Source organism: Lasiosphaeria miniovina (assembly GCF_030549165.1).
Source record: "Lasiosphaeria miniovina strain SMH2392-1A chromosome Unknown B0T26scaffold_1, whole genome shotgun sequence".
NCBI lineage: Eukaryota > Fungi > Ascomycota > Sordariomycetes > Sordariales > Lasiosphaeriaceae > Lasiosphaeria > Lasiosphaeria miniovina.
The window spans coordinates 2,450,878-2,471,448 of NW_026848220.1; the positions used below are offsets into that span (position 1 = coordinate 2,450,878).

Consider the following 20,571-nt stretch of genomic DNA (forward strand, 5'->3'; position numbering starts at 1 on the left):
CTCGCCTTTCGTCAGGTTTTGACGACGTGCCAAGAGACTAATAACGTCCAGAAGAAGTCTACCTTATCGCTGTTGAAAGATAACTTGGTTTCGGCATCAGGCCAGGCCCACTGCAACGTCCAGCCTCTCCCCAGAAACGGCTAATGATGAGGCTCTGTTTGGTCGACAGCTCTCGTTACCTTACTTACTAGCCTCCAAGATGGCCTGCCAACAGCCTCTGAAAGATGTCTTGTCTGTTGTCAGCACAGGCCCCTGCCACGGTTGCTCTCGGAGACTTTGCGCCGTCGCAACCGTCCACACATTGCCCACCAGCCCCAAGAGTCTCGAGAAGGTGTTGCGACTCTGGCGAGGTGTGTCAGCCAGCCATCTCAATTGGCACGGAGCGTTTGCAGCGTAATTGGCTCCTGCCATTCTCCTAACAGCTGCAGCCCACCTCCCTACTTGGGCTCCCGCAACCGCCGTTGAAGATTTCCGGTCCGTCAATCCAAGCTCTTGATCACAGTTTCATGTCCTTTCCTTTCGTCTCTAGTTCTCGTCCATTGCGCGTGCCTGGCAGTAGCAAATCAACTGGCAAGAATCGAATGCCGAGCTTGCCGGTCCGCGGACAAACAAGACCATGTGGTACAACGTGTGAGAAAAAGTGAATGGGTTCGGAATTGGCTTTACTTTTTTTTGGACGGCCAGCTGCCAATCGTGGCCGTCAATTTGTGGGGAGCCGTGGTATTGGCTAGGCCAGTCAATCAATTGCTTTCGACATCGAAAGAGGCAATGCGGGTTATTCCGTAGCTTTCTTACCACCAGGCCCCCACGACCTCGCTTTTTATTTAGACGCCAGCTTTAATGGGGCGTTGAACTTTTGATAGCTAGCCCGGTCGATAGGAGCTTGTAAGCTCCGGTGAAGCGTCGTGATTGGATGCAGCCATTGCTAGATCTATTTTGTCGAGGGCCGCGTGTTCTTGTTGAAGATCGAAATTCAAGAGCCCGCTGATCGTCTTGATATCTCATCAGCCCACGAAAACAAGATACGAAGGCTCGAGCAAAAAAAGAAACCGCCCTTATCGGAACAAATAGACACTTCCTTCTTTTACTCGGGGCCCGTCTCGTCGTGGAGAGATCGGCTTCTTTGCCCAATCCCGAACATTGTGTTGGCTTTCTTTTTCGAGTTTGTCCGCGCTTCGTTGGAGATGTCTCAGCTCCTTTCCTTCATCACCGGTGGCTGGCCTGCTCATCTGCGCATTCTGAGACATAGGACACGGTGGTGCGCCATACGAATCACACGAGAAGCCACAGACCCCCTTTTCCCCTTTTAAAACAGATGCGCTTATCTTCAGCCCTCCGCGTGGCTGCCACGGCTTGCTCTCGTCAAACCGTCCACACCGGGGCTGTCTTGACATGCACACGGCCCGCTGGCCGGGCGATTGTTTTCGTTGGGGCGTCGTGTGGCGCCGCCATCCCGTGTGCGTGTGCGTGTGCGCATGTGTATCGCTCTCGTTTGCAGTTTGGGAAACGATGGCAATACCAATACAATACTGATTTTTTCTTACACTGCCCTCTCTCTCCCGAGGCCGGGGATGCAAAGAAGATCTTGCCCTCGAAAACTGCGACTTCGGGATCGACTTGGCCTTAGGATACGAATCACACCGAACTGGCTGATCGTCTTGCTGCCATTGACAGAAAAGAGAAAAAAGGAGGGACTTAGTCGCACATACACGCACGCAAAGCTTTTGTCCGTCGTGACACATGGTTCCATGACCTCGTAATATGCCGTCGTGGTACAATACATACGAGCTCGTGCTCGCTCTCTCTATCTCTATCTCTCCTTGCCGTTTCTGTCCTGCTGCAGGACGGAAAGCAATGGGAAGGGGGAGTAAGAATGAAGCCAGAAAGAAAAACACGTGAAAACTATAAGTGTACGTCCGTACGACAACGACACCCCGCCAAGGTGAAACTAATTAGACCGTATCTGCATGAGTGAGGTGTGGTAGCAGCGTGACAGAGATGCACACGAGGTAGGAGGGGCTGTTTTACGTGGTGCTGGCAAGAAACTTTGTACCACCTACTTCGACAACGACTGCTATTGCTTCAACGTCTTGTGTCGCGGGATCAGACGAGGACGAGGCGAAACGATGGCTCTGGGGGAAGAGTAGCTTGCTGAGAAATAAAGAGACTCATATATTGTCGATCACAGAATAAAAGGTAAGGGTAACAGCCATAATGTTATATGAAGGTTGGGGAGACTTTGATTAGCCGTTCAGCCAAGTTATTTCATTATATGTTCTTCATTCATAGGATCTCCCAGGGGGGCGTCCTATGTATTCCGAAAGACTCAAGTGGAAGCTAAATAGAGGTTGCGATATACTTTGCGAATGCCAGAGACACAGACTCGTTGACCTCGTGGTTCAAGCCGCTTAAAGCCTTCTTCAGTAACCTAGCATAGACTTTTTACACCGCATACACTATGCAATCTCTTCCTTATTATCTCGGGAAAGGCTCACTAGTTGGCATATGCTTGCTAGAATCACAACCTCTGGGGAAACGCATCATAGCCAGAGATTGGAAGCGACAGTTACAGGCTCTAACAGTGACAAGTTTCAGTAGGCATCTGTAGCTCTTCCCTTCTGGACACTACAACGAGGGTATCGCGGTCAAACTCTTTCAATGTGAGCCAAGCTCGGTCTAAAGTGAACTCGCAGTTCCTAAGTCTGAATACTCAAGCTTCTATCTCATGCCGATGGGACAGAGAGGGTTTATCCGAACGGTCTAAATCCGTATAGAAACGGCCGAGAAGCAAGCATTCAAAAAACAAAAGAACATCGGCCTTCCTTCGAACATAACAGGCAACTGTCTGGAGAATTGGGCACACCAATATCTTAATAGAGAGTAAGTAGGTGGCCATGATGTCGAATGTTTCGGTGAGGGTGAGAGCAGGGGAACAGATTGTGCCCCTGACTCGGCCATGACAAAATATGAAGGTAACAAACCCAAACGGCAATCAATCATATGATATTACTCGCGCGCTCATGGTTCTCTCACAGACCGACCCAGAAGAGAGCATGTGAATGGATCCACGGCGTGGGAATCCAAAGGGATGGTAGAGAACCAACCCAAACAAAAAGAAAAAAAAAGAGTTCCATCCACAACAAACTCCACCTCAGCGACCCATCCATAGAGCCACTGTCCACATGCCTCCTACGTCAAACAAGAAGCAGCGGGTATAGCTCAGCTGGGAGAGCGTCAGACTGAAGTCACACTTCAATCTTCCCATCTGAAGGTAATGTGTTCGATCCACATTAGCCGCATCTTTGTCAACAACAATAGATCTAGCAACTGCTAGATCGTCTACTTTTTTGGGGGTGGGTGCTTAATTCTTTTTATCCCCGGTACCTATGGAGTAAGTACCTTAGCTATGGGAACAGATGCAAAACCCAATACTGTGTTGTTTTTTTATGTCGTATTATGTTGCTAGCAGCTCGAGGGCCAGCGTTACGGTCTCTGCCCACCAAGTTACCCGCTCCAGCGCCAGTCAATAGATTCAACACGATTTTTTGCTTTGGGAATTCATCAAGTATACCTGCAAGGCAGATAGATATTTGCTCGCATTTGTTGACTCGGGGGGATGGTTACACCAGTGTCAAGCTAGGGTGATGGACCGGAAGGTTGACCGGAGGGTTGCGATTACTCTACCGTACATTCTCTCGAAAGTCAGAAATGAGCGACGAGACTAAAAATGGAGAACAGCCAATAAGAGGCGTATCGCAGAGGACTCTGCAGCTCAACAAGTCGCCGGGAGAACTTTAGGTTGTGCCTTATTCACCTAACATTGGTGGCTCAGACGGATTCTTCCATTTTTAGGTCTCGCCGCCCATTTTCGAGTCTCGAGAGAATATACGGTACCCAGCCAGCCTCAAGTCCGGACTGGAACCGGACCCGGAACCGCAGCTGGGGCCGGGGCCAAAACTAGACCTTGTGGCTCTGCACTAGATGCAATAGTTCAATATAGGCGCCCCAACGGCGTCGGTCATCTAGTGTTACGACGGAAATAAATAAATAGCTTTACAAGTCCCAGAAATCTGACACAATGCATACTCGAACGTCACCCACACAAGCAGCAGGAACTTCAACTGATTTCATATCCTGTCTTTCTAACCCAAGCCGTGCACGATCAGGATCAAGATGGGATCTCAGATGAAGAACACCGACTACCAGGCCATTGCGGCCGAGAAGAAAGCGCAGCAGTGCGACAAGATCCCGCAGGACTGGCGAATCCCCGCGGACAAGTTCTATCACAGTGCTGCTGCTAGCGTTATGGACGTACCGCTCGCCTGCGGGCTGCTGAGCGAGACTGAAGCCCGAATCACTTCAGACTACGACGCCACCGCGCTCCTGGGAGAGCTCAAGGCTGGAGTCTGGTCGGCCGAGCAAGTGGTGGTGGCCTTTTGCAAACGGGCTGCCATTGCCCAGCAGCTGGTCAGTTGTGTCTTCGTCGAAAGCTATTCCCGTTAAAAGGACCTGCCGAAAGGAAAAGAGGCATATTGCTGACCTTGCCCCCCTTGCCCCTTTGTTCGGCAGACGAACTGCCTGACGGAGATATTCTTCGACGAAGCTATTGCGCGAGCTAAGAAGCTCGACCAGGAATACGGTGCCAAGTTGTCGCTGTCTCGCGGAGGAAAGCCGCTGCCGCCGCTGTTTGGCTTGCCCATCTCGCTCAAGGACTGCTTCCAGGTGCGCGGACACGACACGTCGACCGGGGTGTGCTGCTTCGTGGGCGAGCCGGCGGCGGAGCACAGCGCGCTGGCGGCGCTGTTGGTCGACCTAGGCGCGGTGCTGTACTGCAAGACCAACGTGCCGCAGTCGATGATGACGGGCGACAGCGACAACAACGTGTTCGGGCGGACGCTGAACCCGCGCAACAGGCTGCTCACGGCGGGCGGGAGCACGGGCGGCGAGGGTGCGCTGCTCGCGCTGCGCGGCAGCATCCTCGGCGTGGGCACCGACATCGCCGGCAGCATCCGCATTCCGGCGCTCTGCAATGGCATCTACGGGTTCCGACCCAGCGTGGGCCTAGTGCCGCACAGCGGCGTGCGCGACCTCGGCCCGTCGGGGACCGACGGCGTGCATTCGTCGGCCGGGCCCATGGCGACGTCGCTGCGGGACTGCGGGCTCTTTCTCAAGGCCGTGATGGGGGCGGACGCCTGGCGGTACGACAGCGCGGCCGTCGCGGTTCCGTGGGTGGACAACGTCCAGCAGCAGCAGCAGCGGCAGCCCGGCGGGCGCAAGCTCCGCATCGGCGTGGCGCTGACCGACGGCGTCTTCACTCCGTCGCCGCCGGTGAGACGTGGCCTGAAGCAGGCGGTCGATCTCCTTCGCGGCGACAGTAGCGTCGAGGTCATCCCCATCAACCTCCCCGACGTCGAGCTGATCAGCCAGGATCTCATCAGTTATGTGACGCTGTCGGGAAGCGATGTGAGTCTCGCCAGCTCCCATCCCTGGGCCTTCTTGCCACCTCTGCCCCGACTGACATAAATACACAAAAAAGCACTACTACGAACAGTTCGCGCGAACAGGCGAGCCGCCCATCCCGTCGCTCCAAGCCGGCGGCCTCTTGTCGGTGCCGGGAACGACGCTGCAGGTCTACTTCGAGCTAAACGCGCGGCGGGCAGCAGCGGCAAAGAAGTACCTCGCACTCTTCCGCGACAACGATCTAGACGCGATCCTCATGCCGCCCGCAGCGCACACGGCACTCCCGCTAGACCTGTGGACCAAAGCCACGTACACGGGCCTGTGGAACTACCTCGACTACCCGGCCGTCGTCATGCCCGTGGACCGAGTGCGGCCAGACGTGGACGTGGCCGACGACGTGAGCAACGCCAAGTTCGGCCCGGACGACGAGCAGCTGTACAGTCTTTGTAGGCGCCAACGGATCCCATATCAAAAACGGGAAAAAAGACTCATGCTGACACGTTTCTTCAATAGACACCGGCCCGGAACAGTACGAGGACGCGCCGGTCAGTGTCCAGCTTGTTGGCTACAGACACAGGGATGAGGCCTTGGTGAAGGTGGCGGCCGCTCTGGACTCGATTATCAACAAAAAGGGAATCTAGTCTTAGAGAGCAGGTACCTTGACTAGCGATTATCCGCTTCAGCCAGGACGAGAAATGAAAGTCATTTCTCATATGTACGCACGGATTATGCGATTGCTATTGATTAGGTACATACATACACAAACCAGGCCGCTAGAAGCAAGCCGCGTCCACAGCGGCCAACACGGGACACGGCTTGTGTATCGAGTCGAGCCAGCGGCTGTTGAGATTCAGATCCCGCTCGCGCCACACCTTGACGAAGAAGACCCTGGCCACCTGGCGCAGGGGCGGCGCGTAGTGGTCGACGTAGCAGTCGACCCGACAAAGCACGTCGCGGCGGCTGGCGTCGCCCGTTGCCTCGACGGCGGCGACGAGGAACGGCAGCGCGGCGAATCGTAGCGGCCGGCCGGCGACGCGCCTCGCCAGCTCCAGCTCTGCCATGAGTTCCTTGGACCAGATGTCTGCCTGCGTGTCCTCGCCGCAGCCGAATGGGAACCGCAGGCGGTGGGCCACCAGCAGCGCTCCCAGGCGGTAGGCTTTGGCCTGTACGAGCAGTCCGACGAGCTCAGCCGCGCCGAACTGCTCGGCAAGCTGGTCCGAGTGTTCTGGCTGCCAGGACTCGACGGCAGCATTGACGTTATCCAACTGCCAATGCAGGCGGGCCAGGACGGCCTCGTCGGTTGCGCAGAGGAGCGAGTTGCTGATGACGCAGAGGTCGTGGTAGTAGGACAGCAGCGGCAGGCAGAGGCCGAGGCGGCGGTCCACGGCAACCGAGGCCGAGGCCGGCGCCTGGATCCGCCGGGCGGCCGGCTTGCGCCGATAGACGAGATATTCCATGATCTCTACCAAGACCAGAAACGCCTGCCACGGATCGCCGCGGGAATCCGACATTGCCGTCCCCGCGAACGGGTCGGTAGTGCCGAGGCAGTAGCGGCTGACGTCGGGGATGGCGTCTAAGTATGTGTCGACGGCGCCGGGTTGGGTGCATTGCTCCTCTTCCAGCTGCTGATCTCTGGGTTCTTCCAGCTGCTGCTTTCTGGGTTTTCTCGTTAACACCGTTCTCGAGACACGGTCCTCCGTCTCATGGTCTCGGCGTGTCACTCTCCCCGCGGGGCCCACCGGCCGTACGGTTGCACAAGCCAGGCCCAGCCGTTTGCACCGTGCACAGAGGGCCGACGTCGTTTCCCGCTCGCATCGTTCTTTGAGCTTGTAACATCTGTCGCATGCGCTTCTCAGGTTTGGCTTCTTATTTACAGATGCGACCATTGTGCTTGCAGGTGCGGTATATGACACGGAGTTACAAGGATTGTGACGGTATTGGACTTGGCAAACAAAAGAGCAGCAACCTAAAGTAGAAGGAAATGTTATGCGATCCTGGGCCAGAGGAGTTTATTTGGACCTATGGTTGTGGGTTGTCCGGGGCTGTATGTATACATCCGTTCAGAGACGGAGTTGAAGGAGCGACTTGTTGGGTCGTCGGCGAGTCAAGTTGCGTTGTTGGGGATCGGACTGCATAACTAAGGTACCGCTAAAAGACAACCCCTCGAACAGCCCGAAAGCCCGTGCACTCGGACCCCAAAATAGCCCGGTATTCCATCGAGGTACGGATACAAGGCTGTCCGTGCTTGTGGAAATACCTGAGGTAAACACCTATCTGTTCTTCATCACAGCTACTGAGATGGTGAAGCCGCCGCCCATGACTTTCCGGTGAGGGTACTATCTATCACCCTACAAATGCTCGCCCCGACTGTATGCCCGCGGTCCGCGACGCTGCACGGATCTCGTGTCCTCGTGTCGGGAAAGGGCGCGGATATCTTGCGTGGATTCAGATGAAGGCCCCAAAAGATAGACCCGGCGTAGATATCCTCGCGCGGGAGCCCTTCCCGCGACCCAGGGAATATGCGAGTATTCTCCGCGTCGCGGTTCAGCGCAAGGCAAATGAGGCTGGAGAACAACAACAATGTTGATCCGAAAGGCGGCCGGGCCGTTCAGAAAATGGTCCATAGATTCCAGCCAACCACGGAGGCCTTGGCCATGAGAAAAGCAAAGATGGATGCCATATAGGCGGCGCCCGTGATGACGACGAGGCCCCTGTAGTCACCCCTGTCGAGGGGGACAACTCTGCTGGCGATGGGAACAGCGACGAGAACAGCCATGGAGACGACGGTGTAGCACGTGCCGTAGTAGCGGCCGTACGCCTGCGTGGTACAGAGACGGCTGATGGAGACGGGCACGAGGCTGATGTTGCTCCCGCTGGCGAAGCCAAACAGCAGGGCGAATATGACGATGCCGGGCTTGGTGCCGCCGGCGGGAAGCAGGATGCCGAAGCAGGCGAAGATGGACACGCAGACTGCCGCAACGCTCGTGTTAAAGGGGCCGAGAGAGTCAGCCCAGTAGCCGCCCACGACGCGGCCAACGACGGAGGTGGCGTTGATGATGGCGACAATGTTGAATGAAAAAGCCTGGGAGAAGCCCTTGCTCAGCGTGTAGCTAGAAGTGTATGTCATGGGGATGAAGATGGCGAACTCGAGCAGGAAGGCGGCCGCCGCGGTCCAGGCGAAGCCTTTGTTGTTGAAGATGCGTATGTCAGGGTGTGGGCTGGCATTTTTGGCTGGTGGGAGGCGCGAGCGGACCAGGAAGTTTGCAACGATAGTAGCAACAAGGCAGATGACCGCCAGCGTGCGGACAGCCCAGGCCAAGCCGACCGTGACATACAGTCTCTGCAACACCAGCGGGAACAGCACGCCGCTGACCGAGCCTGCAGTCATGGCGACGCCCGTAGCGAAGCCTCGGCGCTCCTTGAAAAAGTGGCCAATGGCGGCGACGGCGGGAGTGAAGAGCATGGAGCCGGACAGGCCGCTGAGTATGCCGAAGGCGAGGAGGAAGTGCCAGAACTCGTAGCTCAGGCTGCTGAGGACTAGGCTGACGGCCAGGCACACGGTGCCCGACAGGATGAGCCAGTGCGGGCCGTATTTGTCGAAGAGGGGGCCGACATAGAGGCCGAGGACAAAGCTGGCAAAGGTGTAGAGGGAAAAGATCCACGCCATGGTGCCCGTATTGTAACCGGAAGCCGGGTTGGTCAACAAGTACGACTGGAAGGTAGCCAGGACGTTCATGAGGCCGAGAGAGGCGAACATGGCGAGCCAGCAGCCAAACACGACGAGCCACGAGCGAAGGCCGCCCTCGGGGTAGGCATCGTCGTCGCCATCGACTCGTCCGTCTCCATCTCCAACTCCGTCCTTGTCTTTTTTACTGCGAACCTCGGCGACGGATGTGAGGCTGTCCACGGCCGTCGTCGTTTCTGTGTCCGTGTCCGTGTTCGACGACGACGAAGACACCAAGAACCGATTGTCCTTGAGGTCTTGGCCCAGCAGCCCGCCAAGGTGGCCGGTGCTGGTGCTGGTGGTCGTCTTTTTCGATCTGGTGCCATTTAGGGTCGGCATCGGGAGCGCGAAGCGCGCAGCCGTCTTGGCGCCACCATCGAGTCGTGCCGATCCGCCATCAGCTAGCGACTCCGCACTGTTCGCCATGGTCCAAGGGAACATCGAGGTTGTCGGTTAAAATAGCACCACCCGTTGCCTGCGAGCGCTCCACCGATATATCGTGCTGCTTCTGCCACGTTCTAGATCGTCTTTTTATGTGGAGAAGACAAGATGCGAAAAAGAGAGAGAGAGAGAGGTCGGCGGCGTCTTTACCGTCTAATTATAACAAGCCATTGATAGTATTGCACGTTCCTCGATCGAGGTCTCCTCAGGGCCGGATGGCATTGTGCTGGCACAGGGGCACGTGAAAATGCTTGGTCTAGACCCCGGCCGCCAGCGGCCCCCTCTTTCAGGCAGGTGCTGACTTGACAGGTGGGAGGCTTGGCGCTGGCGGCTAGGCCCAAGTCAGCCTGGCTACCCAAAGGCTCAGAACAGCCTCAAATGGCACCATTCATCTCGTTCCATTCATGGTACTAGAGAGATTGCTGTGTGGGAATATTTGTATATACCTATGCATACCGTTCTCTGGCTGCGCAATTGCGTGCGTGATAACGGTAGTTGGGTCTATTGTCCTTCTCAGTCAAGGGGAGAACCAATCTATTGTGTACTACATACGGAATATTCCGTACAAATCTGTCCAATACAGCGACACTAGCATGACCCTGGGAGATGAGGGTGCAGCAAGAAATGGAACACCTGCCGAACTCGGGAACCTAGCTAAAACTGGGGCCCAGTCAACATTCCTTCAGACCTGTCGGACGAGACAGAAGCATGCCCTCGTCTAGTCCATCTCAAAATGCATGTGAATTCTGAGTGGCAGTGCAAAAAGTGCCTTGAGGATACCACGTTGCCATTGCCCTGGCTAACGCATCTGTTATCCGAGCAATTGGGTTGCCAGATTAATTCTGCGCAACCGTTTGCGCCATGTCTCGTCGAGTTTATCAATTCAGCCATGCCTTTTGTGTCATGTTATCAACAACGCGGACGAATGAGACGGCCCTGCCCAGTCAGCCCTGTTGCTGTGCCGTCTCCGCCGATAAACTGCATTAGGCCACGACAAATCGCATACTGTGGCAAACTGCATCTAACTCGGTCTGAGGCCTTCAGCTGCTTACTGAAATAAGGCAGGCAACAAGAGTGAGACTGGGACAGGTTCCAGGATGGGATATTGGCACTGGTTGGTCGCAGGCGCAGTTCGAACGCAGTAGACAGAGGGATAGACACAAAGCATTGGTCAATGCCAATTCGGCTCGTTAGCCTTCTTCGTCGTCAACTTCCTCCACCGTGACACCTCGCAGACCGGATCCCTTCACGGCAGGACTAGGTGTCGGCTGCTGCTGTAATGTCCCGGTCGTTTTTAGATAGCCCTCCCTTTCTAGCCGGTCGGCTTCTTCCGGCTCGAGGAGGCCGCCCTGGCCCTTGACCTTTTCGATTTTCATTCTAACGACGGTCGGCACAAAGGCGCTCACAGCCTCCTTGTGCAGATCTCGGAGGACGGGTTTGGCTTCGTAGACAGTCTTTGCCTCGGTGACAGGGCTTGGTGCACTCGGCGCACTCGGCGCTCTTGTCGTCCTCTCGAACCGCTGCTTATCTCCCAACGGCTCTCTGTTTGCGCTCGTACCGGGCTCCTGGCTACTATTATTATTCCCGGGTCTCCGCGATGGTTCCTGCTGGTTCGCGCCCCGCTTCGCCCTTCGCTTCGAGTACCATGCGTCGAGCACTTCCTTGGGGATGGGCGGCGGAGTGTCTCGTGGCATGGGTATTTTCTTGACATCGGCCGGTACGTCGCTGTCGCTGCTCGACTCGTCTCGTTCTCCGTCCCGCCGACGCTTCCCGAGAGCGCCTTTGTGGTCGACGTCGCCGCGTGGCCCTCCCTGTTTTGGCGGGCCCTTGCTGAATGTCGGCGCCTGGTCCCCGAGAGCCTCCCTCGCCTTCCTAACTGCCTTCAAGTCCTTCTCGAGCGCCTCTAGCGACTGTTCCTCGACTGTCGTGAGCTTACTCCCACCTTCCTTAATGGCCTTGAGATCGTTTATCTGCTGCTGGATCCTGTCGGGGTTGAGCTTGGCGAGCTTCTCGTTGCGCCGTATCTGCTGCTCCGATTTGCCTGCCAGACGTAAAACGATATGGTCAGTCTTGCATGCCCCCAGATTCTCCGCCAAGCCCCCATTTCATTGGCCGACATACCCTTCTTGATCGCCTTTGCCTTGTCAGCTTTGCGCTGGGCTTGCACTGGATTATAGTTGCGCTCCTTCGGCATATTGGGCAACCAGCCGACGACGAGCTGCGAACGGGTGATTTCCAAACTAGCGAGTGGCAGCTATTTGTTCTCGCCAGTATGCTATGGCTTCCGGGGATGTTGTAGTGGACTGCTGCTTTCTGGTTTAATAAGTAATGAGGTGTTGTTGGGAACCTGAGAGACTGTCGTTTTGCTTGCCGCGCGTTGCTGGAATAATTTCGGGCGGATCGCTAACAAGGTGCTAAATAATCCTTACAGGTGAGGTGACGGGTCGCATTGCCAGATGCCAAGACTTTTGCTCCATTAGGACCCCTGTCCCTGAGGACCCCGCGATTCTGATTCGGGTTGCTGCTCCAACTTTGTTGACGTCTGTCGACTGCATGTGCCCCGCTACGCTCGTTTCCCAAAATCAATCGAGGGTACCGCTGCGAATTGGGTCGAGATAATTTTAAGCCCGTCTCCATAACATACATCATAGCGCGTTACCCTCCTTCTCAGCTGCGCCCGTATCCCGGCTACTTTTGCATCTCTTCGATAGAGTAGACTCCCGACAGACATAGGCCGTTTTGTTTTCTCTGCATTCATCTTCTGCATCTATCAAGATAAACATTTGGTCTCGCTTCGGCACCCGACGACTGCGACTCCCGCCTGCCGCAGGCTGAGGCTGCGTGTGAACCGAGCACAATTGCCTCTTCCCCTTGGAGTCCTCCCCGTCACCTGTCTGCAGATCTGTGTGCCATCTCCACCGACAGCAACCATGGCGAGCTTCATGGCTAATCTGTTCCCTGGCGGGAAGCAACAAGACAAGAAAGAGGAGCGACCCACAACCCCGACCAAGACCACGACTACCAGCTTCGTAACTCCAGCCAGCACGCCGCAAGGCAGCCCAAGCAAGAGGACCGCGCCGCCCGGTGCGAATGAGCTTCCCGTTGCTCTGGAGGGCTTGAAGCTCGCATCGGGTCCTAATGTTCTCGACAGTCCGGTCAAGCTGGAGCGACCGCATAGCGTCGTCGCCATTCCTCTGTCCCCCGGCAAGAGCAATGTTCAGAACCATGACGATACATCTAGCGTCGTCGACGACAGCATCGTCCACAAAGGCATTACCCCCCTAGGCAGCCCTCCCAAGAACCAGGGCCAGGAGAACACCCCCCCAACCGTCTCCCGCGACGCACCCCCAGAGCCTACCAGCCAGCCGAGCCACGCTGCTGTGACGCGCCGAGGTCTTTACCACCTCCGGGAGCGGGCGTCGCCGACGGTCAAGAGATTCAACACGACGCGGGGTCTGACTGCAGAGGAGCGCGAGATCCTGCAGAAGCCCCATGTCAAGCGCATGGTCAATGTGACTCAGCTATGCAAGTCTCCAAACATCTGGCAGAGGGTTATCCGAACCTGATTCTGACTTGTATAGATTTCCTCGATTATTATTTCGACCTCCTCACGTACGTCGGATCGAGGCAGAAGCGTCTCGCTGCATTCAGAGAGGAGTTCCCGGTGCCGCCAAACACGGACGAAGAGACATATGGCCAGATGTGGTCCAAGTACGCAGGCCGAGAGCGCGCCAATCTCCGCAAGAGACGTGTGCGACTGCGCCAGGGCGACTTCCAGATCCTGACGCAGGTCGGCCAGGGCGGGTATGGCCAAGTATTCTTGGCACAGAAGAAGGACACAAAGGAGGTGTGCGCACTCAAGGTCATGAGCAAAAGGCTGCTGTTCAAGCTGGACGAGGTGCGCCACGTATTGACAGAGCGGGACATTCTTACGACCGCCAAGAGCGAGTGGCTCGTCCGCTTGCTGTACTCCTTCCAAGATGATAAGAGCATCTACCTGGCCATGGAGTACGTACCGGGTGGCGACTTCCGCACCCTCCTCAACAACACAGGCGTCTTGTCCAACCCGCACGCGCGCTTCTACATAGCCGAGATGTTCTGCTCGGTCGACGCCCTCCACCAGCTGGGCTACATCCACCGAGATCTCAAGCCCGAGAATTTCTTGGTCGACTCGACGGGCCACGTGAAGCTCACCGACTTTGGTCTGGCGGCAGGGTTTTTGGCCCCCTCCAAGATCGAGTCGATGAGAGTCCGTCTCGAGAAAGCCTCGGAGACGTCGGTTCCGTTCGGCAAGCCCATGGAGCAGCGGACTGTGGCTGAACGGCGAGAGGACTATCTGATGATGCGCGAAAAGGACGTCAACTACGCCAAGTCGATCGTGGGATCGCCCGATTACATGGCGCCCGAGGTGCTCAGGGGCGAGGAATACGACTTCACTGTTGACTACTGGAGCCTGGGCTGCATGCTCTTCGAGGCCCTAACCGGGTTCCCTCCGTTCGCAGGGTCGACACCAGACGAGACGTGGCGAAACCTAAAGCACTGGCGCGAGGTGCTCAAGCGACCCGTGTGGGAGGATCCGAGCTATTTCCTGAGCAGCAGGACCTGGAACTTTATCATAACGTAAGTCAAAGGCCCCACATCCCACATCCCACATCCCACACCCCACAACCGGGCAGGGCAGCCGTTTCTAACTTAACCTTTCTTTTAGTTGCATCAACTCGCGGTCCAAACGGTTCTCCAATATGAAGGACATCTTCAACCACCAGTACTTTGCTGAGGTGGAGTGGGCAGTGCTTCGCGAGACCAAGGCGCCGTTTGTGCCCGAACTGGACTCGGAGACGGATGCCGGGTACTTTGACGACTTCAGCAACGAGGCTGACATGGCCAAGTACAAGGAAGTGCACGAGAAGCAGATGGCGCTTGAGACGCTGGCAGAGCGTGACGAGGAGATGAGCAAGAGCCTATTCGTGGGCTTCACCTTCCGCCACCGGAAGACGGCGGGAGAGGACGGCGGCAGCCCGCGCAAGCCCATCCCGTTCGAGGACAACACGTTTGGCACCATGCTGTAGGGCCAGCAACGGCGAGCCAAGGCCACGTTCCTGGCGCGCTGCGGGAGGTCTCGAGGGTCCCCCTGGTGGTTGAGCAAGTCGGCGGTGGCCGGGGCGGTGCATGGGCGGAGGGAGTTTGGACTGCTGTGACTGACTATCGGATCATCTGGTGTGCGAGATTAAGTGGGTCTGGAGCCTGTTTGTGTTTTTCTTGTTCTACTGTGTTACCCTTTTTCATTCCCGGCATTAGCTTTGCTTTCCCCTTACCCAGAGCTTACTTATCGATTACGCGTCCCCTCCCCCCTCTGTCATTTTGCCTGTTTTTTTTTTTTCGCAAGGCACTCAACGGATGGAATTAGATGATGGCAGGCCGCATTATCGCCGAGGGCCATCCGGAATAATGATGAGAGAACGAGAGTTTGCTTAGGTACACGCTTGTATGTTGTAGAGTATGGTAGAAATGGGAAAAGGGCCGGCCGGAGAAGGCACGGTCCATTCAACAAGAAGCCATCATCAGTTCGTTTTCAGCCACTCACGCTGAGCTCGCAGGTGTGCTAGACACTATCTTAGGTAAAGCACATACGTAGGATGCGGATCAAGTGTCTCTTCTCTTATCATCTATGCAGACGCGTCACTTGAGACAGCATATTGGAAGGGCTGATCCTCTTCTTACACTACAAGTGCGCCCTCGTCTGAATTACACAAGATGCGCAGAAGATGCCGCTGCATGTGGCGGCGGTGGATGCATCCCGACTCCCGACCGTTTTGGGTTTTCGTTGGGCGAGTGGCTTGTGCGTAGTCGTCGTCATCTTGCTGTTTGTTCTCGCCGGTGGGCGGCGCAGTCTAGGAGTAGGCCCGAGTGGAGAGAGTTGTGATGCTGCCCGCTTGCTGTATTTGCGGCTTTTCCGCAGGCATGTATGTCTCAACGAAAGAGTGGACGGGACTATTGATGATTGCATCACCCCTTCACTTGAACTGCAGGAAGGGCACTTACTAGCTCCATGTGACCCAATGCGATGGCGGGATCTTAAATCTATAGGTTAGTAGCCTGTTGAACCCCAGTGACGATCAACTTGAAACGCCGCCAGTCCACAGCTGCTGCGGGCATGGCATGGCAGCCACCTCTACTTTGCTACTTCTGTTTGTAGGCGGGGTAGGTATTCCGTAACTGCCGGAAGAGAGTTCTCAGCGTTCACCATCGCCCCAGAGTTCAACCTCAGCCTTATGTAGACAAACGGACCCTACAATCTACACGTGGTTAAATAATTTCTCCGGTCAGCCGCCTGCCGACCCAGGGACACCCAGGGAGAACGCTGCGGACTCGAAAATCAGATGTTCCACTCTCGGCCAGGTCAGGGGTGACTCGGCGAGATGGCGATTGACCCAACGACCGGACCAAGAGGTCTAGAGTGTTTGAAGTCAAAAGGCAAGGACGATGTTCTGGTTCATGCATCGGACATTCCCCAACATCCTACATCCGAACACTGGACATGGCGCGGGCGGGGAGCCCAAGCCGTTGGGACTCCTAGGTCCGTTTTTTTTTTTGAGTTTCGATCCGTCGCTGGACCTCAGCCCACGTCACGACCCGCGTCTTCGCAGTTCGCATACGCTTCGGTCCCGAGAGGTGGTTTTCTGAGGCAGGAGCAATTGACGGGAGAGGCTGGCGCGATGCAGCTGGACTGGTTCGGTGATTCGGCTCCAGAGCCGACCTATCTATCGAGGTAGGAACAACCTTGACCTCCCAACTCAACTGAAGCTGCTCGACACCTGCACGCCGCGGGTTGCACTTGCACAGCAAACGCAGCTTGGTTGGAGCTAAGCAGCCTCCCTACCGTGCTTCCGAGTGGAAGAGCTTGAGGCAAAGCCCCGCTGCATCGTCACCCCGGGCTGCTCTCGGTGGGAGGATAGGATGGCACCTCAGCTATGCTGTTTCGTGGGACCCGAGCCCTTCTTGCCCGTGCCACGATTGGCTGTGTGACGCCTCAGTCGCTCGCTGGGCCGAACGACACAGCAAACACACACCCAGGGCACCTCCCCCCGAACAAGTGATGCACGATGCAAGGCCGCGCGGCAGCTTCTCCACCTCGGCTTCCCTTGAGTTTTCTTGAGTCGTCTTTTCCATTGTCTCGTCTGTGCGATAGCATTCGGCCCATAGCTGAGTCGGTGATGTCGCTGCCGCCACCGCCGCCACCACCAACCCCCCAGCCGGCAGTCGATGGCGCCCTGGACGATCTGCGATCCACTGCCCCCGGTCCCTTGAGCTGTCAGGCCGAGCGCCCTCCACTAGCCAGCGCTATGTGATATCGTTCGTGCTTGGGTTCTGTCCGTCTCCAGCCAAGGAAGGGTTCACATCCAGCCAAGGGCAGCTCGGAGCTAAGGTAGTCGCGCACCGTCCGTCTCCCATCTATACTAGGTCTGGTATACGTCTATACCTCTCTAAATATATACATTTTTCTGTACCGTTGTACAGTTGTACAATACATGCGCCAATGCAGTGGCCCGGCCGCTCATGCCGTCGAGGCATAAGCGTCGGTGCTACGGGTCCATCCCAGCCTTTCATCCATCTTTAGGAGTCTGCCCAAGCTACGTCCCGGATATCGGACGGAGGAGTGACTAGAGAGCAGATCCTCCTCGTTGGGTCGGCCCACTCTTGCGCAGCCCTGACGCCGCCTCACCCGCCGATCTGTCATCCCGTGTTCCGACCGACGTATATCAGGGCCTCGTCCCTCTCTGCCTCTTCCACAATCTCTATCCAGCCACTCGAGTGCCACAGCAATACACTCTTGCATCCCCGGTCAGATTCTCATCTGCATACCTGCACACTTGCGCATCCATATCTTCGCGCAAGGTCTCCCCTAGCTACAGACCACCCGCCATCATGAAGTCATCAGCTATCTCTGCCTTGCTGGCGCCCGCTGCTCTCGCCCATGCCCAGTGGTGGGGTGGTGCCCCTGACTGCGCTGTTTGTACCCATTGACACGTTCCTGTACAGACACTAGAAGCTAACACCCTTAAAGCACAGTTGCTTTTCGTCCTTCTGGAGCTCGACGAGTGCTTGGCCCGCTCCGACGAACTACTGCGGCGCCACCCAGGCCGCGTCTGTTTCTAACTGCCTCGCCTCGTCATGTTCGGCCACGCCCACGGCCGTTTCGTCGTACAGCTCGCTATCGTCATCAATCTGCTCCCAGTGGTCTTCTTGCAGCAGCGCCGGCAGCACTAGCGTATTCACCGTAAACGCCCCGGCCTTCACGGGTGGTTGGGGACCCGGCCAGTTTGGTCCCGGCGGCCATGGCGGCCCCGGCGGCCCCCTCAAGAGCGCCTACTCCGACTTCACAAAGACCTGGACCGGTGGTGTCTACACTGTCACCGGCTGCGAATGGAACGGCTCTCCCTGGGCTGGCGGCCCTGGCGGCTTCGGTCCCGGCGGCGCGGCCGGCTCGCCCTGGGGCGACTGGGGTCACGGCTGGGATTGGAGCACTGCCACCCAGACCGTTACCCAAGTTGTCACCATCACTAGCGGCAGCACCACCAGCCTCTCTACCTCGATCGGCCTCGCCACTGTTGCTCAGGCTGTTAGCGGTAGCGTCACGTCGACCACCATCCTCTCGGGTGCCCAGGCCGCCGCCACCTCGTCGTCTGCAGCAGCGCCTGGTGCAGCCCAGGATAGTGCCGCTGGCGTCAAGATTATTGGCGCCATGCTCGGCATGGTTGTTGCCGTCGCTGGCCTGCTTTGATAATCTACCGCCTCTTTTAGGTACTTAATATCGGGGCAAGCTTTCTTTTTCTTGGACAAGAGGAACTCAGACTGGGGCATGATATTATTTCATATATATTGCATATCGCAAGGAGTTTTTCCCACTCGTTACGGGAAGTGTTATCTTCACTGGAATACCTCGGGGCACTGTCGCTTTTCTTGGCCTATACTCTCCTTTAGCACTTCATTTCATTCACTCTTTTCTTTGTCACTTTAGGCAACTGCTTGTCTTTTCAGGGGGTGGTTTTACTCACAGGCGCGAAATTTAGCTGGATTGGACCGATAGGCATTGGTAGTACCCAGGGCTTCGAAGTGGAATGGCAGAAGGGGCTTGTGGTATGAGGGGAGTATCAGAAAACTTGAGATATGGGTTTGCAGGATATATTATAGATTAGGTAGGCATAGCAGGAATGTGATTTCAATACTTGATTCTAATTCCAAAGTCGTGGGGTTGTCTCGGCTTGAGATCTAGCTCGCCCAGAAAATCACCGTGTCTCTAGTTGAGCAACTTCTTCACATTCGAGAGTCGTGTTTATAAATTTGACATCCTACCCAGTATTATACGGGTTCATTGCTCAACTGACCCTACACAGCCAGGCTCCCCACGATATATATAGCAACGAGTGTTCTAGTTGAACCAAATGTCTAAAGTGCCGTGTTCGACACCTATCAACCCCTCTCTGCCTACGCGGGGGGCAGTGTGCCGGCGGTATCCTGCACATCAGAGCTTCGGTGCTCGCGGCAGCTCTGAATATATAGGGTTTCGGGCCCGGTATTGTGCCAGCGCCGCGAAGTCTGTATTCTGGAGCTTCTTGTGTCTTGCCTTGGGTTTGCTGTGGGCAGAATCCAGTTTGGGAAGTCGGGCTCAAGAAGAATATTGTGAATACATTTGCCTGCATGTCTCATTGTGTTTAGTTTTCTTGTTGTGGCTTTTTAGGAAAATTATCTGCTTACTAACTTGCTTGAAGAATGCTCAGTCGTTGTTGGTGTAAAAGAGTGAGAGGAGGTCCAGATATTTAGGTATATTTAGGCAAGTCTCGTCGGTTGAGACAAGTATGGTATGACAGTATAGAGATGTCCTGTTCTTGATCTTTCATGTCGAGAAATCTTCGGTCGCAGACAGGTGTAGTTTACTAGTGTAGATGATGTGACTCGGGCTTGAGTTGAACAAGTTCAAGCCTCCTGTGAGATCAACGATGTACGTAGTTTGGCGTTGTACGAGGGAGCCTGTTTGTTGGTCTTTATTCTGATTCCCATTCATGGACGTTTCTTGCTCTTACTCTAGGGAATAACAGCGTGAAAGTTCAAAATATGTAGATAATTGTTTCACGTTAGTTATGATTTGTGTTGTTTCTTTGCCAGTCTCTATGTTCTTTATGGAAAAGGATCAATAGCAAAATCTATAGACATGAGATGAATGAGCAACTCAGGAAGGAGTAATATACTAATCAGAGTTGAGAACCCCTGTGTCCCTAATTTTGCTGCTTGTTGGTTGTGTATCTTGTTAACACGGATAACTAGAGAGACGCTACATCTCCAATCCATGTACTGGAACTGTTTTACCGTCATAGTCACCAAGGACCTCTGGTATTTACCCTCCTAACCAGCTTCTGATCTTGACGGCCAAGCGCCCAAGCCATGTATTATTTTCTCTGCTTCAACGAGGCTTTCCTCACAGAGAGACTTCCACAGTTAGATTTATCATAAAGTGAAATGGCTCATACCTATCATTATGTACACATTAAAAGGTTAACAAGGGCATTTTCCGCGGCACAGCAAAAAGCCAAACAAGTGAACGGCACTGCTCGCCCGAGCCATACGTCCCTCTGTATCCGACGCCATATTGTACTTCCTTCCACCAAAATCGCCACCACTTCCTCAGACACTGTACCTGCGTCTTTGTTAGTCAACCATATGTCTAGGGGACATATCGAAACTAAGAGTAACTAGCGCCTACAAAGACTGATGAAAGGATACCTATGCCTTTGGCCTGTGTATTCTGGCAACCCCTACAATGTAACTCTAGGATAAAGGCACAATACACCATTGACAACGCACGGCCAAGACCTAGGCCAAGGCAAGCACTAAATATGGCGCTGCCTGGGGAATTTCTAGCACCACACTACCAATATCGCGAATCACCC

General features: G+C 55.4%; 7 protein-coding genes and 1 non-coding gene across 8 annotated transcripts; 4 read left to right on the top strand and 4 right to left on the bottom strand.

Moving 5' to 3' along the window:
- Positions 1 to 733: 733 nt before the first annotated feature.
- B0T26DRAFT_29597 (uncharacterized protein) lies at positions 734 to 2,100 on the bottom strand. Its single transcript, XM_060434213.1, has one exon. The coding sequence runs from the start codon at positions 1,740 to 1,742 to the stop codon at positions 1,056 to 1,058; it is 687 nt and encodes a 228-aa protein (XP_060302495.1). The 5' UTR covers positions 1,743 to 2,100; the 3' UTR covers positions 734 to 1,055.
- Positions 2,101 to 3,208: 1,108 nt separating this feature from the next.
- On the top strand, positions 3,209 to 3,299 carry B0T26DRAFT_t7. Its single transcript has one exon. It is a non-coding gene; the product is annotated as a tRNA-Phe (tRNA).
- Positions 3,300 to 4,173: 874 nt separating this feature from the next.
- Positions 4,174 to 6,101, top strand: B0T26DRAFT_670012 (amidase signature domain-containing protein; the record flags this gene model as incomplete). Its single annotated transcript, XM_060439130.1, has 4 exons — positions 4,174 to 4,467; positions 4,570 to 5,463; positions 5,537 to 5,906; positions 5,974 to 6,101. 4 exons carry the CDS (start codon positions 4,174 to 4,176, stop codon positions 6,099 to 6,101), a joined length of 1,686 nt encoding a protein of 561 aa, XP_060302496.1.
- A 132-nt stretch (positions 6,102 to 6,233) lies between these two features.
- B0T26DRAFT_633143 (uncharacterized protein) lies at positions 6,234 to 7,346 on the bottom strand (the record flags this gene model as incomplete). Its single annotated transcript, XM_060436511.1, has 1 exon — positions 6,234 to 7,346. The coding sequence occupies one exon, from the start codon at positions 7,344 to 7,346 to the stop codon at positions 6,234 to 6,236; it is 1,113 nt and encodes a 370-aa protein (XP_060302497.1).
- A 722-nt stretch (positions 7,347 to 8,068) lies between these two features.
- On the bottom strand, positions 8,069 to 10,079 carry B0T26DRAFT_736518 (major facilitator superfamily domain-containing protein; the record flags this gene model as incomplete). The annotated part of the gene is made up of 2 exons (XM_060443333.1): positions 8,069 to 9,381; positions 10,037 to 10,079. The coding sequence occupies 2 exons, from the start codon at positions 10,077 to 10,079 to the stop codon at positions 8,069 to 8,071; spliced, it is 1,356 nt and encodes a 451-aa protein (XP_060302498.1).
- Positions 10,080 to 10,815: 736 nt separating this feature from the next.
- On the bottom strand, positions 10,816 to 11,819 carry B0T26DRAFT_745652 (WW domain binding protein 11-domain-containing protein; the record flags this gene model as incomplete). The annotated part of the gene is made up of 2 exons (XM_060444595.1): positions 10,816 to 11,666; positions 11,747 to 11,819. The coding sequence occupies 2 exons, from the start codon at positions 11,817 to 11,819 to the stop codon at positions 10,816 to 10,818; spliced, it is 924 nt and encodes a 307-aa protein (XP_060302499.1).
- A 736-nt stretch (positions 11,820 to 12,555) lies between these two features.
- Positions 12,556 to 14,694, top strand: B0T26DRAFT_633863 (kinase-like domain-containing protein; the record flags this gene model as incomplete). The annotated part of the gene is made up of 3 exons (XM_060436574.1): positions 12,556 to 13,137; positions 13,176 to 14,245; positions 14,334 to 14,694. 3 exons carry the CDS (start codon positions 12,556 to 12,558, stop codon positions 14,692 to 14,694), a joined length of 2,013 nt encoding a protein of 670 aa, XP_060302500.1.
- Positions 14,695 to 17,368: 2,674 nt separating this feature from the next.
- Positions 17,369 to 18,738, top strand: B0T26DRAFT_29717 (uncharacterized protein). Its single transcript, XM_060434230.1, has 2 exons — positions 17,369 to 17,635; positions 17,691 to 18,738. The coding sequence occupies exons 1-2, from the start codon at positions 17,552 to 17,554 to the stop codon at positions 18,405 to 18,407; spliced, it is 801 nt and encodes a 266-aa protein (XP_060302501.1). The 5' UTR covers positions 17,369 to 17,551; the 3' UTR covers positions 18,408 to 18,738.
- Positions 18,739 to 20,571: the final 1,833 nt, after the last annotated feature.

What these genes read in the sequence shown, in the direction of transcription:
- B0T26DRAFT_29717 (XM_060434230.1), top strand. Translation starts at nt 17,552, where the DNA reads ATGAAGTCATCAGCTATCTCTGCCTTGCTGGCGCCCGCTGCTCTCGCC. An exon ending in GTGGTGCCCCTGACTGCGCT is followed by an intron (nt 17,636 to 17,690) that starts GTTTGTACCCAT and finishes ACACCCTTAAAG; the next exon opens with CACAGTTGCTTTTCGTCCTT.
- B0T26DRAFT_29597 (XM_060434213.1), bottom strand. Translation starts at nt 1,742, where the DNA reads ATGTGTCACGACGGACAAAAGCTTTGCGTGCGTGTATGTGCGACTAAG.